The sequence below is a fragment of the Gordionus sp. m RMFG-2023 genome, chromosome 1 (assembly GCF_954871325.1).
Source record: "Gordionus sp. m RMFG-2023 chromosome 1, tfGorSpeb1-WG-v2, whole genome shotgun sequence".
Taxonomy (NCBI): domain Eukaryota; kingdom Metazoa; phylum Nematomorpha; class Gordioida; order Chordodea; family Parachordodidae; genus Gordionus; species Gordionus sp. m RMFG-2023.
In genome coordinates, this window is record NC_088775.1 from 85,662,214 (window position 1) to 85,679,030 (window position 16,817).

The 16,817-nt window shown below is 27.7% G+C and overlaps 1 protein-coding gene across 4 annotated transcripts; it reads right to left on the reverse strand.

The window, feature by feature from the left end:
• Positions 1 to 825: 825 nt before the first annotated feature.
• LOC135927676 (scoloptoxin SSD14-like) lies at positions 826 to 12,781 on the reverse strand. Of its 4 annotated transcripts, XR_010572153.1 has the most exons (14): positions 12,303 to 12,781; positions 10,593 to 10,723; positions 9,724 to 9,896; positions 7,151 to 7,253; positions 6,440 to 6,504; positions 6,164 to 6,237; positions 5,610 to 5,860; positions 4,985 to 5,177; positions 4,496 to 4,657; positions 3,835 to 4,348; positions 3,292 to 3,385; positions 2,130 to 2,367; positions 1,670 to 1,793; positions 937 to 1,065 (listed from the first exon to the last, which is right to left on the reverse strand). XR_010572153.1 is itself a non-coding variant. In XM_065463840.1 (13 exons), exons 1-13 carry the CDS (start codon positions 12,316 to 12,318, stop codon positions 902 to 904), a joined length of 2,175 nt encoding a protein of 724 aa, XP_065319912.1. In that variant the 5' UTR covers positions 12,319 to 12,781; the 3' UTR covers positions 827 to 901. The 4 variants fall into 4 exon arrangements, 3 of the variants coding, with proteins under 3 accessions (XP_065319924.1, XP_065319912.1, XP_065319905.1); XM_065463840.1 differs by lacking the exon at positions 1,670 to 1,793 and having other exon boundaries at positions 827 to 1,065; positions 3,835 to 4,345; XM_065463833.1 differs by lacking the exon at positions 1,670 to 1,793 and having other exon boundaries at positions 844 to 1,065; positions 12,303 to 12,780.
• Positions 12,782 to 16,817: the final 4,036 nt, after the last annotated feature.

Consider the following 16,817-nt stretch of genomic DNA (forward strand, 5'->3'; position numbering starts at 1 on the left):
TTTTTTAAAAAAAACACAGGGGAGTAACTTCAGGAAGGGGAATCCAATTTTCATTAATAATCGGGAGGGAGTGGATCTTAATACGATTCATTATTAACTTGCAGTTAATTTCATAGAAAAAGAACCTAACTACTATAGGCCTTATACCATTATCAGTCTTCGATAAGGCAATGAGATGCCCCACCCGTCTAAGGAAGATCCGAGCTATATCAACTGGGAGCGCCATTTAGCAATTTTATTATAAACAAGGTTAAATTGTTTATGAAGGGACCAAAATTAGAATTATTAAGAGGAAGTACTGTTAAAAAATAACAGGGTCGATAACCACAGAGGCCTCTGGCTGAACTCCTAAGAACTTATTAACTGCTAAATGGAAGAGGAGAAATCAAAGTGGGTAGGAAGAGACATTATGGGGAACACTGATAAAAAACTTTTTTTAAAATCCTATTTAAATATAGCCGAGTCGGGTGATGGGTTCTGAATAAAAATTTTGAAAGTGCTTGGCGGTCTTACAAATTGCTCCTTAAATGCCAAGGTCTAATTGGTAGATGTTTAGAATTTTAATAACTCAGATAAAATGGATTAACATTATAAATAAATATATGGATTATTTGCACTTTTTTTTACGAAATCAGTTCCTTATAAAATTTTAAAAGTCCGTTCCTATAACTGGATTTGTCCCAATCCCAATTCCAAACTCTTAATTTAATTTTCTATGAATGGGGTGTCCATTTCAAGTCGCAAAATAAATCCCTTCATCAAACTTATAATTGATTTGTTTTTTTCTTTTTGAGTTAAGTAATTTTATTATTTTGTATAAAAAACAATTTTACAAAAATTTGTTTTTTTAAAAAAATATATAGTGGTTTTTTTTTATAAGAGGTTAAATTTATATTTTTTACTAAAAAATAGCAGCTGATTGAATAGGAGATTTCCTGGGATCTGAGCTGGCAAAAATTTTATTCTGGAATTTTATGAGAGGCAGGACACTATTGAGGCCTTCCACTTTCAAAAATTTGTGATTTTTCTTCTCTAAGCCTCGTAAGATGAGATTCGGGAAATTTTCTTTTTAAATATGTTTATATGATGGATAAAATTAGATTAAATATACTGGGAATGTCAATCTCTCAATTTTAAATCATTTAGTGAGAGCCTTACAATTAATATAATCCGATTTTTACAGAAAATTAATTATTGGATGATATGGTAGATTAACTTATGCTGAAACGCAATTTCCTTGAAAATCGAATTCGAAAAAATATCACTAGGTAATAAATGATCATAATTTGAGAGATTCAGAATTCTCCATCGAATCCCTAATCCCTATCAATGATATTATAACAATGACTAGACTGAGAATTCATTTGTATAAATGTGAATCAATATAAATCAATTAAAATATCACGAAAACTTGTTTCATTTTCAAATTACAAAATAATAAAACGGGAAACTGGTCGGTCCCCAGCTGATTTGTATTTAACGACGTAGGATATCATTTTAACGAATTAATAGTCAATCCAGGTAAGTATAATATAGCATTGAGTCCCAATATGACGATGAAAATGTTTGATAATGGAACTTATTGATATAAAATTATAATCGAACCGGGTTGGCCCTGACCATTCAAAACAATTTTCGAGTTATACAACCTGAAAAATATATAGGGAACCTCGATTTTAGGCACGAGCCCGGCTTGGTCTGGTTCGAACCAATAGTATTTCAGGCCCGAATCAAACTTATTTTAGGGACAGGCTGATTTCGTGGTGACTTTCTAGGACTCTTGTTTTGAATCTCTAATGTGAGAGTGTAAAAAGAATTTTCAAGCGATAAAAAAATATCTTGGGACATGATTAAAGATTAAAATGAATTTAGGTGTTCTTGCCTATTTTACTAGAGAGCTGCTGAATAATATCAGATCTTTAGAACTCTTTAAAAAAACCGGTTTAGGAAAAACTAATATTTTTAAAACAATCATAATTGTCTGCATTAATTTATAAGCCAGTGTTTGTTTTTAACTTTACAAGGTTATCGATAATACAGATAACTCTAATTTACTTTTTGCTTCTTTAAGAAAAGAAATATCATTTTTTTTTTCAAAGTTAGCGTCATAAAAAAAAGAGTAGCTTCACCTTCTACTTCAATAATGTCTGTTTGAGGATTAAAGTAGAGCCTGGGTCTGGCCATGGCAGTTTCCAGGGTATCGCCGAAGGCTAGAACGTACATGAGCACCTGGGTCACTCCGCTGATTATTCTAGTTCCATTAGAACCACCCAAAGCAATTTTGTAGCCACAATCGGCAAGCCTATCGTAAGCTATGGTGGGAACCATAGAGGTATGAGGTCTTTTGCCAGGAGCGGGGTAATTGAACTGAGAGTTTTAAATTTTTTAAAATATTTAAAAGGTATTAAATATGCTGACTATGTTATGAAGTAGACCTGAAAAATAAAAATTAGTTATAAAATACGTTTTTGTTTGACTGACTCTTGATAATGTAAGAATGCAGTTTTACAAAATTTGAAATGTTATATATGTGTAAAAAAATAATAATAATTTAATAGGCACCTCTGCAAAATAAAGGACTGATAATATATCCGCCAAGAGCGATTCTTAAGCTTAATAATAGTGTTGTTAAACGGATCGATTTGAGCCTATTTTTAAAAATAATTAATTCAATTTTTTTTTTATACTTAAATATTATACAAATCTGAAGATTTTGCTCATTGTTAGTTGTTCAAATATTTGGATATCTATCAGTTCAGATCTCGAGTTTTCAGCAACTATTTTTCTGGCTAAAATATTGAATTGAGCATATATCGGCTCAAATTTTAATAGAAGGATAACTGTGAACGGAATACATTAAAAAAAACATTTGTGGCAATCCGAATCAATCCAAAATATTTAAATATTTTTAAAAAAATTGAGAATGTTCATGAAAATTATTTTATTTTTTTTTCAAATGCTTTTCAAAGATCTTATCTTAGACCCTGATAATGCCTTGAATCGAAGAGAAGTAATTAAATAAAGAAGAAGGTCAGGAGTTATTTGTTCTCTATAAATTTTAAAAGGGAGATGGCTGGTTGAGCTTATACAAAAGTAGGAATAATATTTCAGGAAATTTTTTAAGAGATATGTTGCCTGCACCTTATTGCGTTCTCATACAGACAATGCACAAGAGAGTATTGCCAATAAGTTTTTTTTTAAATATAAGGCAATATTGTAAAATGTATATAATGATGTTGGAATATTTTTTTGAAAAAAATAATAATGAAAATATAAATAATTCATATTTACTGAATTTATATCCTTAGTAAAACCATCCAAATGATCGTTCAGTAGAATTCCATCATGAGATATCACTTTAGAGCCGAATGAATTGTTGATGGATCTTTCATTTCATATAAATACATTAAAATTGAAAAAAAGAATTATTATATTAAATTCTTTTATATATATTTAAATTCTAAAATGATATTACAAAATTCTAAAGAAATCATTATTTTTAAATTTTTATAAATAATACTTACCACTTTGTTATGTCGCATAACTTTAGCAAATTCCAATAAAAATTAGTCAAGCTTTTAACCTAAAAAAATGGACGAAACCCTATAAGTCGAACCTAAACTTAGATATCGGAACGAATTTTTTGGGATAAAAACTTGACAGATCTATTTTGGAATTAGTCATAGGTGATTTAACAACACTATTTATCAAAGCTTACTCTTTATACAATTTTTTTTCTTTTAAAATGCAACATATTAATTTTTAAAAATGTAAAAAAAGGAAAAATTAAAGTTAAAAATTATTTATTTTTAATATATGTATATTTTATTATACGTGGTGACCGATACGATAAGGTCATTCTTATCGATTGCGGAAGCGTGCGCAGTGCCATTGCTACCATACACTTCTTGGCTATATTTGTTGTTGGAACGCTCGTTAGATACCTTGTTAGCCAATAAATCTAGATTACTGCTTTCAAACATGCTCTGTACCATATATAGAATCTTGTTGTCATCTGTGTTAGAATTTGTAGAGACATCGTTATCCGAATACGGAGAATATTCAGGACCGGGATCTCCCACGTAGTTACTGTAGACCGAGGCCAATTTGAAGGATTCTATAACCCAATGATAAAACATGGTTAACTGATCTAAACTCAGATTTGGAGCGTTTTCAAAGAAAGGATGAATCGGGAAATGCCTCAGATCCGTTTCCGAGTAATAAGGATATTGGGTACAAGTGTCAATAAATGAAGAAGTCGAATTATTATCATGCTTTGTGGGAATCCTTACCAATATATTGTTCCCATTTTTAAGATCTATTACTATCTGCCTTCTTGATCTGTCTGCTGTGTTTACAAATTGGAATAAAAAAATAAGCATAGATTTAAATAACGATTGTAACCTAAGAGAAGATACCCAAATTAACATCCCCCTTCCTTGTGCCAATTTATTACTAAAAAATTATTTAATTTAATCATGTATATAATATTGACCTTTAGGGTTAGAATTTGTTGATCTAGGGTCATCGCAAGTCCTATTATCCCCGCAGTTCATACTCATCACCCAGGAAGATTTATCCTCAGCCCTGTCACAAGGAATAGTGCACGACAACGTGTTATCGTAAAATTGAGCCAAGAATGGTGTAATTTGGCTAGCTTTTTAAAATATTATTATTTTTTGCATAAATATTCGAATTAATATATAATTAATAAAATTATTATATATTCATTTATACTCTCTGATTATAAAAATATTTTACTTTTAATTAACTTCAAAAACTGCTTAGCCGGTGATTTAAGTCTGAGATTCAAATATATAATGTCAATCAATTTTATTTAGGTTAAAAGATTGACCTATAGGAGAGAAAGTTGTCTTTTATTATCAAAAATTTCTTATTTTTTCTTAATAAAGCTCATTTTCCTTCCCTTTTTTCACCCTTAGAAAAAAAGAGTTAAGCAAGGTGTTTAAAAGAATTTGAATACCGTTGACCATATCGAAGGCTCCAAATCTCTCTAAAAGTTTGAATATTAATCCCAAGATAGGGCCAGAAGCCGGAGGCGGACAAGACAAGATGGTGTACCTTCCTTTTAGGAAGGAAGTTTCGAAGGCGTTCCTCATTTTCGGTTGGTAATCTCGCAAATCCTGTAACGTCATTGCGCCTCCATTTGCGTTAACCTAAGTTATTTCCGGTTAAGGGGAGGGGATATAATTATTAGAATTTAAAAATATATTAATCGTCCTATTTATTAAGTATTGTCAAAACCTTACCCTTTTTATAAAACGGTCAAAAAATCTTAGCCAATTTTTATTTTTTAAATCTTGATCTGGAGATTTGGTGAAAAGGGGACCCAAATATTTGTGCCATCTGTATTGCGAAAATCTCGCGGGGTTAGTTTAGTAATTTTTTTAGCTAGAATTTCGAATTCAGTCATGTTTTAAAAACGTGCCTAAAATCTGGTTGTTGGCAATATTAGTCTAATCCTGAACCTTGCAGCACTCTTATTTTATAAAACCTTCATAAATTGATCAAATAAAGTATAGAGAGATGCTCATTTTAATTATTTTTGTTATTAGGGCAAGATAGAGAGATGATTAAATTTTACAAACAGCTTCGACGATGTGTTCCGCTATACTTCCTTCGTAAATAGCTGCTGGACCTTCGTTAGCGATTCTTCTCAGAACTTTGGCCAACGCTAAATTCTTGATAAGGCTCCTGACTTCAAGATATTGGACGGTTCGGTTGGTCGAATTGCTAAAGTCAGTAGCATTCGAGATTTTGGATAAATATAGGGAAGCTATTTGAGGAAAATCCCTTTCCAATTGGCTAGGGGATTCGAATTCCTTTACCAAGGCACGGTCTATTATTTTTAAGAAAAGGGCAAAATGTCAAGTAAATAATATTCTAAAGTAATTTTTTTTTCGTTAAATATGTGAATAATTATATGATAATAATGGAAATTAGATTTGTTAATCGGTTGTACAACCTATCCGTGAATCCTAGAATTAAGTTCTTAGGTATAATAAAATACACTTTTAACCAGGAGCTATAATCGTTTTTCTGTTATAACTACCACTGAGATCGATAAATTGGAGATAAAAAAAGTCACCCTTAAGATGATTCGTCTGTTAACCATTATGAAAAATTAATATGATTCGATTACATGTCGCTTTCGTAATTGGAAACCCATTTTCCGCCAGTTTCATTGCTGGTTCCACATTATCCTTCCAAGTTAATCTAGTTAACATAAATATAAAACATTTTTAATACCTTAAATTAATATATAAATTTCATTAAAATAAGTGTCATTTTATAAAAACTATAAATAGCTTTAATTTATGTTATCAGCTGTTTAGTGGGGATTCTAAGTTTAGTGAGATTCTATTTATCATATATTAATTTGGTAAGAATAAAGGATAATGAAATGATTGACACATACTTTCCGTACAGTTCGTGGGCTTTGAAAAGCCCTTTTACTTCTCCCGGAACGCCTATGATAGAACCCTTATATATATTTATTTTTGTTGGAAAAAAATAATCAAAATAATAATAACTTTAGTATACTATAAAAACACCCAATCAGTGTTATCTAGTGGTCACGTGACCTGTCATATAATTTTCGGGAAAAAGGTAAGGAACGATATATTAAAAATAAAAATAATTTTAAATTATTTGAATTATCGTTTAAAAGAATTAAAGAATAAAAGGAAAAATGATTAGAAAAGAAAAAATGAAAATGAAGAGAAGAGAAGAGAAGAGAAGAGAAGAGAAGAAGAAGAAGAGAAGAGAAGAGAAGAGAAGAAGAGAAGAGAAGAGAAGAAGAAGAAGAAGAAGAGAGAGAGAAGAGAAGAGAAGAGAGAAGAGAAGAGAAGAAGAAGAGAAGAGAGAGAGAAGAGAAGAGAAGAGAAGAGAGAGAAGAGAAGAGAAGAGAAGAGAAGAGAAGAAGAAGAGAAGAAGAAGAAGAGAAGAGAAGAGAAGAGAAGAGAAGAAGAAGAAGAAGAGAAGAAGAAGAGAAGAGAAGAAGAAGAGAAGAGAAGAGAAGAGAAGAGAAGAGAAGAGAAGAAGAAGAAGAAGAGAAGAGAAGAGAAGAGAAGAGAAGAGAAGACCTAATAAAAAATAAATAGGAGGTTATAATTTCTAATTTTCTTACTATATTAGCCCATGGATCCACCGCGTTCATAGGCATAGTTTCTCTGAAGTCTATAACTTGAGAGACATTGGATTTAGAATCTAACACGATCATCATTCCTCCCCTGGTCACCAGAAATTTACATACAATTATTTAACATATATATATAGTATATACTTAAATTTATGGTAATCATTTTTTTTTTAAATCTTAAGTTCATTATAACACTTCATTAGAGTCATTTTATATCTAACCCATCAATAAATTAATTCAGTAACGAATTCTAATAAGATATTTTTGCAAAACCCTGGTTCAGGCTCCGTTATGAATTTTAAAGCAAAAATATTTAATAGGTTTCTCAGGCTCGAACTCAAGTGTGAAGTCAAAATTTTAGGGTAAACATATTTTATATTCTTTTTTTTCTTACAGTCATTACTAGTGTTGTTAAACGGCTAACTCAGTATTTCATCCAGAAGAATATTACGCAAGCCTGAAGATTTAGCTCATAGAAGGAACAAAGGTCCTAGACATGTATTATCGAAATAATCTCAAGGCTTAGGCAATATTTTTCTGGCTAAAATATTGAGAGTTAGCCGTTGTTTAACAACCAGTAGTCATGACTATGTAACCTAGTGTTCAATCTAATTTCTGATTCCGCTAATTTCTACCCTAACAACAAATATTCCGTAGATTCTTACCCATCATATTCAGAGTTTAAAATACTAATGTAAATTAAAAATCACTATTTTTTTATTGAGAATGCTCAAAAAGCATTTTTGATCAAATTTTACTTTAATTTCCAAATTTTCAGTTTATAAGTAAATCCTTTGTAATTCCTTACTTTAAAAATCCTTCATGATGAATTCCAAATTTCTGAGCTTCTTTAAAATAAATTTCAATTTTTATGATGATTATTCATAATTCAAAATAAATCTTCAAAAAGTTTATTAAGGTTTTCTTCTTTTGTTCAAGCTCTGATCACAATGTGCTTCGTAAAAAGAAAAAATTAATTTTCCCACTTTTTGCTTCCTTCCTTCCTTCCTTTTTAGTCATAATTTTTTACTTTAAGATAAAATAAAAGCTATTTTTTAAAAAAAAATTTTTTAATTTTATTAAGAGAGGTGTTGTGGTCTTTAACTATGATATGTAATTTTATTTTTAGCGAATAAATAGCTGTATCATTGGGCTATAAAACAAAAAAACCAGGGCTTTCTAACTGTGATGCAAAATAACTCCATTTGAACTGATTTTTAAAACCGGCTAACTCAATATTTTAGCCAAAAATTTTGCCCAAGCCTGTAGATTCCGCTAACAGATTTTCCAAACCTTTGTGCCAACTATGATAAAAAATCAGGGTTGCTGTAATATTTTCTTTTGGATAACATAGTTAGTCAGCTGTTTTTAAAGAAATCGCATCAAATTGAGCGAATTAGTAACGCTACTGTGGGCGCCATTAGGCAAGATGAAAAATATAAAATTCAACATACACAATACAAATTGGGCACACTTAAAATGTACATTTCCTAGCACAAATTGAACATGTTTATTCCGGACATTTTGAAACGATCTGTCCAGTCATCGCGTTTTTTTTAAATTATGGTAATAACTTTTTCCACCCATTACTCAATTCCAAATTTTTTATATTTTTGTTTTTTAGAATAGAATAATTTTTTTTTCCTCTGCAATTAAATGCTCTTTAATTAACCATTTTACTCCGTGACATTTAACCCTACGATGGTAGTGAATTCACCTAAATGGCTATAAAACCCTCTCTAGATATGCTAAAAATATCGGATGTCCTAGACATTGGGCAATACGGTTTTTTTCTCGAGGAAAAAAAAATTATAAGAAAAGTTGTTAAAAATGGGCTAAAAAATATTTTGTTCAATAATTTTTTATGAATAAGGAGCTCCCGTTACTAAATGAACATATGATAGATAGTTATGTATAGATGTGGATCTTTTGACCAAATATGTAACAACCTAACCTTAAAGATTTTTAAATTTATAGCCGTTTGCCTTTTTAACCCCACCTGCCGGATAGCCCCGGTATCCTTTTACCCCTTTTAATATAAGAAATAATGTGTTATGTGTTTTATTAAAGCATTAGATAGCGTTGTGATTTTACCCATAATAATACATAACCAAAAAAAATTTAATGTTATCTAATGACGTCTATAACTTAGTCGGTTCAGTACGCGTTAATTCTGGGTTCGAAAATCCAGCAAATATCATGTTTTTTTCAGGAGCCAACTAAGTGCTTCCGTCCTTGGGGGATCATATTAGATTTAGTAGGTAGGATTTGATCACGTGATTCTGTTAATATATATACCATTTTATTGTATTTCGGTCATCATTACCCTTAATATATACCGTATTTTTAATAATTGGAAGTTCGGTTTGAACTACCCTGTAATGGATTTGATTTTAATCGTTTTAAAAATATTTTAAAATAGCCACCGGATCTAATTTTAAAAATAATCAATGGCATCTTCCCATTAAAAAAATTTTGGTCTTTTATATTAATAAGTAATATATTATTAAATTGTCCAATATTTATTTCTTCAGTGAAATGCAAAAAGAAGAAATACAAACCCTCCAATGCCAGAATGTGCCCCATTGACAACTCCTTTACAAAATATGGTTGCTACTATGGCGTCTATCGAGCTTCCCCCCTTTTTCATCTGCTGGACTCCTATATCCGAACATAGTTTGACGTCGGATGTCACCGCTCCGTGATTGGGGGTTAAATCTTTCCATGTTCCAGTCTATTTGTTAATAATGTATATATATTGTTATATCTATAAAATATTTAGAAAAATTAGCTTACAAAAATTGGATCAAATGGAATTCATTGTTATACTATTGAATTTATAAAAAAAAAATTTAAATAAGATGATTTTAATTTATGAAGCTTGCACATTCAAATTTCGCGTTTTTATTTATGACCCGAAATGGCGCTACTATTAAGTAAATTGAGGCTAAATATTTATGCTTAGAGTTTAGAGGCAACCGAGAGCTGCATTCACTGCCTGACCATAAAATAATCTTTTTGGTTGGAAATTTATTGTAAACATGAAAATTTGCTAGTGTTGTTAAACGGTTCGATTTGAGCCGATTTTTAAAAACGGTTAACTTAATATTTTAAGCCAGGAAAAATGATGGCCTAAGCCCCGAGATATCGCTAATAGATGTCCAAAAATTGTGTCATCTATGAGTCAAAATCTTTATGGCTTGCGTAATATTTTTCCCAATAAAACGTTGAGTTAGCCGTTTTCAAAAAATCGGCTCAAATCGAACCGTTTAACAACTCTGTAAATTTGCAATAAAATTTAGAAAAAAGCAAAACAATTTTTCCTTAAAAGTGTTTGCAAATAAATTTTTGTCCTTTTTAATATATACATTTAATTGAATCTATATAATTTATTTTTCCTATATATTTTTTTAAACAAATTCAATTATACTCGAGAATCATAATGGTTCAGGGTGATAGAGAGTGTTAAGACTAAAAATACGGCAGATCGACACACCAATAGAAGGTATCTTATCATTTTCAGATATTTGCGGCGCGTAAAATATTTTTTTCTAGATAAATCTATGTATATTTATATATATATATATAATTATATATTTTTCTAATTTTTAAGGTTAAATTTTAGAAAAATCATTAGTTTTTTAAAAGGAAAATATATATGTTAGTGTCAACGTGTTTTTTTCGGATATGTCTTATTTTTCACAATTTTAAATCATTTTTTGAGCGCGAATGGTATTCCATCATGTTTGCAATACTTACCCTATAAAATTTCAGATTTTTGCCATGTGAACTTTAGTAATTTAATAGAATTTATATTAGATTTTTCCAAAAATTTTGTTTTTTAGAGTATAAATTATAAATGTCTCAAAATGTTATCGGTGAAATTTGTCTAAAATTCATAGGGTACTTCTCTTCTCTTCTCTTCTCTTCTCTTCTCTTCTCTTCTCTTCTCTTCTCTTAAATTATTTCGAGAATTAATATGATAATTATAACCTTAAAACTCAAAGGAGTGAAATAATAATGGAGTCGTAATATAATTATACTGTATAATATTTTATTTTATTAAATTAAATTTAGAATCATAGGAAAAACTATTTCAAACTTTTTCATTTTTATTTACAAAAAAAAGAAAAGAGAATAGAAACTTGGCCCCATATGGCTAGGGATCTGATGATCCCTGGATATGAGATTTGTTTTTTCTTTCCATAATGATATATATATATATTTATCAAAGTTGATAACTACTAAAAGAGTTTTTTTTTCTCTCTCTTAAAATATCGTTTAGTCATAATTTACAGGAAATATATATATACCAGAAACCTAAAAAAAATTTTTTTTTAAATAACCGGGCCGGGCCTAAAAATTTTTTTAAATGCCCGAGCTGGATCAAAAAAATTTTTAAATAACCGAACCGGGCCTAAAATATTTTTTTTTTAAAAAAATACCCAGGCCGGTTAGAAATTTTAAAACCAAATATTTTAAATCGTCATTATTATCTATAAAAATTGAAAATAAATGAAATATATTTTTTTAAAAAAATCCGCGTCGAGCCTAAAATATAAAACCCGAGTCGGGTCGGACCAAATATTTTTCTTAGTATCCGGGACGGGCCGTTGCAAATGTTTCCTTAGCAGGTCTCTGATATATACTGTATGTTAACCATTAAAAAATCCGGTTTAAAGATTGAATTCTTATATCTAAAAAAGTAGACATATCAGTTTCTTTAAAAACTAACTTTTAATCATTTTTAACACAACCGTAAAAAGAGAATTATTTTGATTTCAGAGATAATTTACAGTAAACGCGTTATGTTGAAGTGATGGATTATTTAACGCAGCGTTATTCAAAAAACAAAAACAAGCTAAAAAAAAAAATAGGTATGATTTATAAATATGGAGTGTTATGATGATAATGCTACTACGATAAATTTGAAAAAGATTGTGTTGCCGATTATAGTAATAAAGCAAAATTAAATATTTTATGATTGGTTGAAGAATGGCTAGCCACTAATGTTCGCCGCGGATATATTTTTGCATGATCCGAACCCTATATTATTATTCAATTTTCAATATATTAATTGTAAATAATAAAAAAAAATAAAGAATTTTTCAATAATTATCAAAAAAAAAATACTATTTACTTTCCATATCTCCCATAGTATTTTGTTCAACGCAAAGAATTTATGAATAAATAAGGAACGCTGCAAAAATTAAAAACGACTGTAAATCCCCAGAATGGAATATGAATTTGTCAGAAAACGCGAAATTGTTTTTTTTTGCAAAAATTTTCCATATAATTCAAGTCAAAATTAATGTTGTTAAAAAGCCGAATTTTAACGGCTACAACCTCGAGGTAGGTGCCAAAAATTTGGCTTAAACCTCGAGGTTGGAACCGAAAATTTGATTTAAACCTCGAGGTCGGAGCTGAAAATTTTGGCTTCAACCTCGAGGTCGGAGCCAAAAATTTGGCTTAGACTTAGAGGTCGGAGCTGAAAATTTTGGCTTAACCCTCGAGGTCGGAGCTGAAAATTTGGCTCAAGCTCAAGCCGGCTCAAGAGTTGGCTCGAGTCTAATTTTGAGCCAAAATTTTTTTATTTATATATTTTAAAAGAATATAATAAAATTAAATTCGTTATTTTAGTAAAATAACTTTTTTTTATAATATTTTATTATCAACAAAAAAACATATGATTTGATTTAATATTTTTTATTTATATGAAATGAAATTTATATTATATTATGAAAATGATATGATGTTTTTTAATTAAAAAAAATGATTACAATAACATTAAGTGATTTTCAAAATATTTATGAAAATAATTTTTGATTGAATTTTATATCTCTTAAATTTTATTATAAATAAACAATCTTTTAGGTGAAATCTTTAATTTATTTTTATCATTTTTATAAAATTATCTAATTTTTAAGGTGTGAGGTAGTTTTTTCTAAATAATTTATATTAAACTTTTTATGTTATTTTATACGATCGTTTTAGGGTTAATATTTTAATGTGATAGATGTCATGTTCATTTTTTTAACATTTTTGAAATTTTTTATCATAAGAGTGTAATATATTATAAAGATGATTATAATTTAAATGAAGATGTTCTTTGGAAATATGATAATTATATCGGTATTTTTAAACGTATTTAATTTTTTTGACACTAAGTGACAAAAATAAGTATTGCAAACATGTTTAATTAAAAATTTAGTGAAGATGTACACTAGATAAGTGACAATTATCATTATCGTTATTTTTAAAATTTTTTGAATTTTTTTGATGTAAATGGGTAAAAATTAATATTTCTAACATGTTTAATTAAAACTTTAGTGAAGATGTACCCTAGATAAGTGACAATTGTCATAAGTTATTTTTAAAGTTTTTTGAATTTTTTTGACGTAAATGGACAAAAATAAATATTTCTAACATGTTTAAAACTTTAGTGAAGATGTACCCTAGATAAGTGACAATTGTCATAATAGTTATTTTTAAAATTTTTGAATTTTTTTGACGTAAATGGGCAAAAATAAATATTGCAAACATGTTAAATTAAAATTTCATGAGGATGTACCTAAGATAAGTGACAATTATCATTATAGTTTTTTTAAGGTATTTTGAATTTTTTTGACGTAAATGGGCAAAAATAAATATTTCTAGCATATTTAATTAAAACTTTAGTGAAGATGTAACCTAGATAAGTGACAATTGTCATAATAGTTATTTTTAAAATTTTTGAATTTTTTTTAAATAAATGGACAAAAATAAATATTTCTAACATATTTAATTAAAACCTCAGTGAAGTTGTATTCTAGATATGTGACATTCCGTGCTTTATATATTCAGTACCAGCCCGGTATTTTTAAATTGTTGTTATAAGTTCTAACCACCATCTAATCGTTTTAGTTGATTATCTATATTTCTCTATTAGTTTACATTTTATTGTAAAGATCACTTTATCATTTTTAAAAACATTTGATAGGTTAATTTATACTTTAATAAGAATTAAAAAAATAGAAAATATAGAGTAAAATTTAATCAGATTAACACTATCAGAGGGAATATTCTTATTCAAATAAAATATATAATTTTAAATAAAATTTTCAAAATTACATCTGAATAATTCACATTACTATAGAATTTGTTTATTCACTGTATTGGATTTATGTAAATTTCTATCTTCAATCAACAAGGATTTAACCTTATAATATATTCTGTCCCTTGTGGGAAAATCCTTTAGTTGAGCCACATCAGGGGTTTCATAACTCTTAGGTAGCTTACGTGCTTATTTTTAAGTACAAATATAAATATATTTTAAAATTCTTCCTTGGATAATTTTATGAATAATATTTTAATTTTTAAAATAACTTTTATATTTTAAGAAAATATTAAAAGCACAAAAGCATCGAAGATTAACTTTTCTTTAGTGCCATTTCATCTATTTCTTTAATATATTTTACATAATAATTGAATCAGGTAAAGAATGCATGTTTATAAATTATAAATATAATACGAAAGTAGCAGGTATATTACCTCAATCCATACATTATTAGTTTGTCACATAATAATAGGAGGCGCTAATGTGAATTATTCAGATGTAAATATGAAAATTTTATTTAAAATTATATATTTTATTTGAATAAGAGTATCACCTCTGATAGTATTAATCTAATTAAACTATATATTTTCTATTTTTTTTGTTCTTATTAAAGTATAAATTAACCTATCAAATGTTTTTAAAAATGATAAAGTGATCTTTACAATAAAATGTAAACTAATAAGATAATCATCTAAAACGATTGGAAGATGGTGGTTAGAACTTAAAACAACAATTTAAAAATACCGGGCCGGTACTGAATATATAAAGTACGGAATGTCACTTATCTAGAATACAACATCACTGAGGTTTTAATTAAATATGTTAGAAATATTTATTTTTGTTCATTTATTTTAAAAACATTCAAAAAATTTTAAAAATAACTATTATGACAATTGTCACTTATCTTGGTTACATTTTCACTAAAGTTTTAATTAAACATGTTAGAAATATTTATTTTTGCCCATTTACGTCAAAAAAAAAACCTTAAAAAGAACGATAATGATGATTGTCATTTATCTTAGGTACATCCTCATGAAATTTTAATTTAACATGTTTGCAATATTTATTTTTGCCCATTTACGTTAAAAAAATTCAAAAAATTTTAAAAATAACGATAATGATAATAGGGTACATCTTAACTAAATTTTTAATAAAACATGTTTACAATAAGTATTTTTGTCACAATGTGTCAAAAAAATTAAATACGTTTAAAAATACCGATATAATTATCATATTTCCAAAGAACATCTTCATTTAAATTATAATCATCTTTATAAATATATTACACTCTTATGACAAAAAATTTCAAAAATGTTAAAAAAAATGAACATGACATCTATCACATTAAAATATTAACCTTAAAACGATCGTATAAAATAACATAAAAAAGTTTAATATAAATATTTAAATTATTTAGAAAAAACTACCTCATTTAACAGCCTTAAAAAATTAAAATGATAAAAATAAATTAAAGATTTCACCGAAAAGATTGTTCATTTATAATAAAATTCAATAGATTTAAAATTTAATCAAAAATTATTTTCATAAATATTTTGAAAATCACTTAGTGTTATTGTAATCATTTTTTATTATTAAAAAACATCATATCATTTTCATAATCTATATATATATGGTGAATTCCATATCAAATCAACAAAAAAAGTCGATTTTCAACCCGACCCCCTTCAATTTTTCTTAAATTTTGTATATTGGTAGTATATACTATAACTAAGAAAAAAAAGAAATTTTACCTTCCAACACTGTTTACCCGCTAAGATATGGCCGTTTAAAGCGATTTTTGACAAAATGCACTTCATTTATTTTCAAATATCTTGAGAAATAATTAACAATTTAAGTTTTATATTGTAGCTTAATAAAAGTTTTTTAAAATTACATAAAAATAAATATGATGGACATTTTATTAATATAGAAAACCGGAAATGGCCATAGAAAAAAATAGGTATTTTTTTCAAATTTTTTTTTCCGTAGATAGATATCACACCGCTTTATATTTGTACAAAATCCTAGACTGGAATGAACATGGGTTTAGGAGTTATCACTCATTATATGGCTAAAATTGAACAGATTTAACATTAATATCATCATATTTTAATTTAATGAATAGTTATGAAATAATGTTAATTTAAAAATTATGTCTAAATGATAGGCCCTACTTTTTTTTATCTTTATAAAAAAAATTTAAGAGGTGACTGGGATAATGAGCTATTTAAAACTTTAGTTAAATTTTATCTCGAAATTAAAATTACTTGACAAAATAATTTTAAATATTTTATTTAGCATAAAATAATCTACCAAAATTGAAATTCAACAATAAATTTTCCCCATATAATTCAAAATTAAAAGAAATTCTTAATATATTATTTGACGAGAATTCTATAGATAATAAAACATTCAAACAATGGATAGCAGTTGATCGAACTACCCTCGAAACATTGTCAAAATCCGCTGACGAATTTGTAGATTATTTAATTGAATAATTAAACAATTTAATTCCACATTTGTTTATGGTTTCACGATAATCATTAATTCGAAACTTTT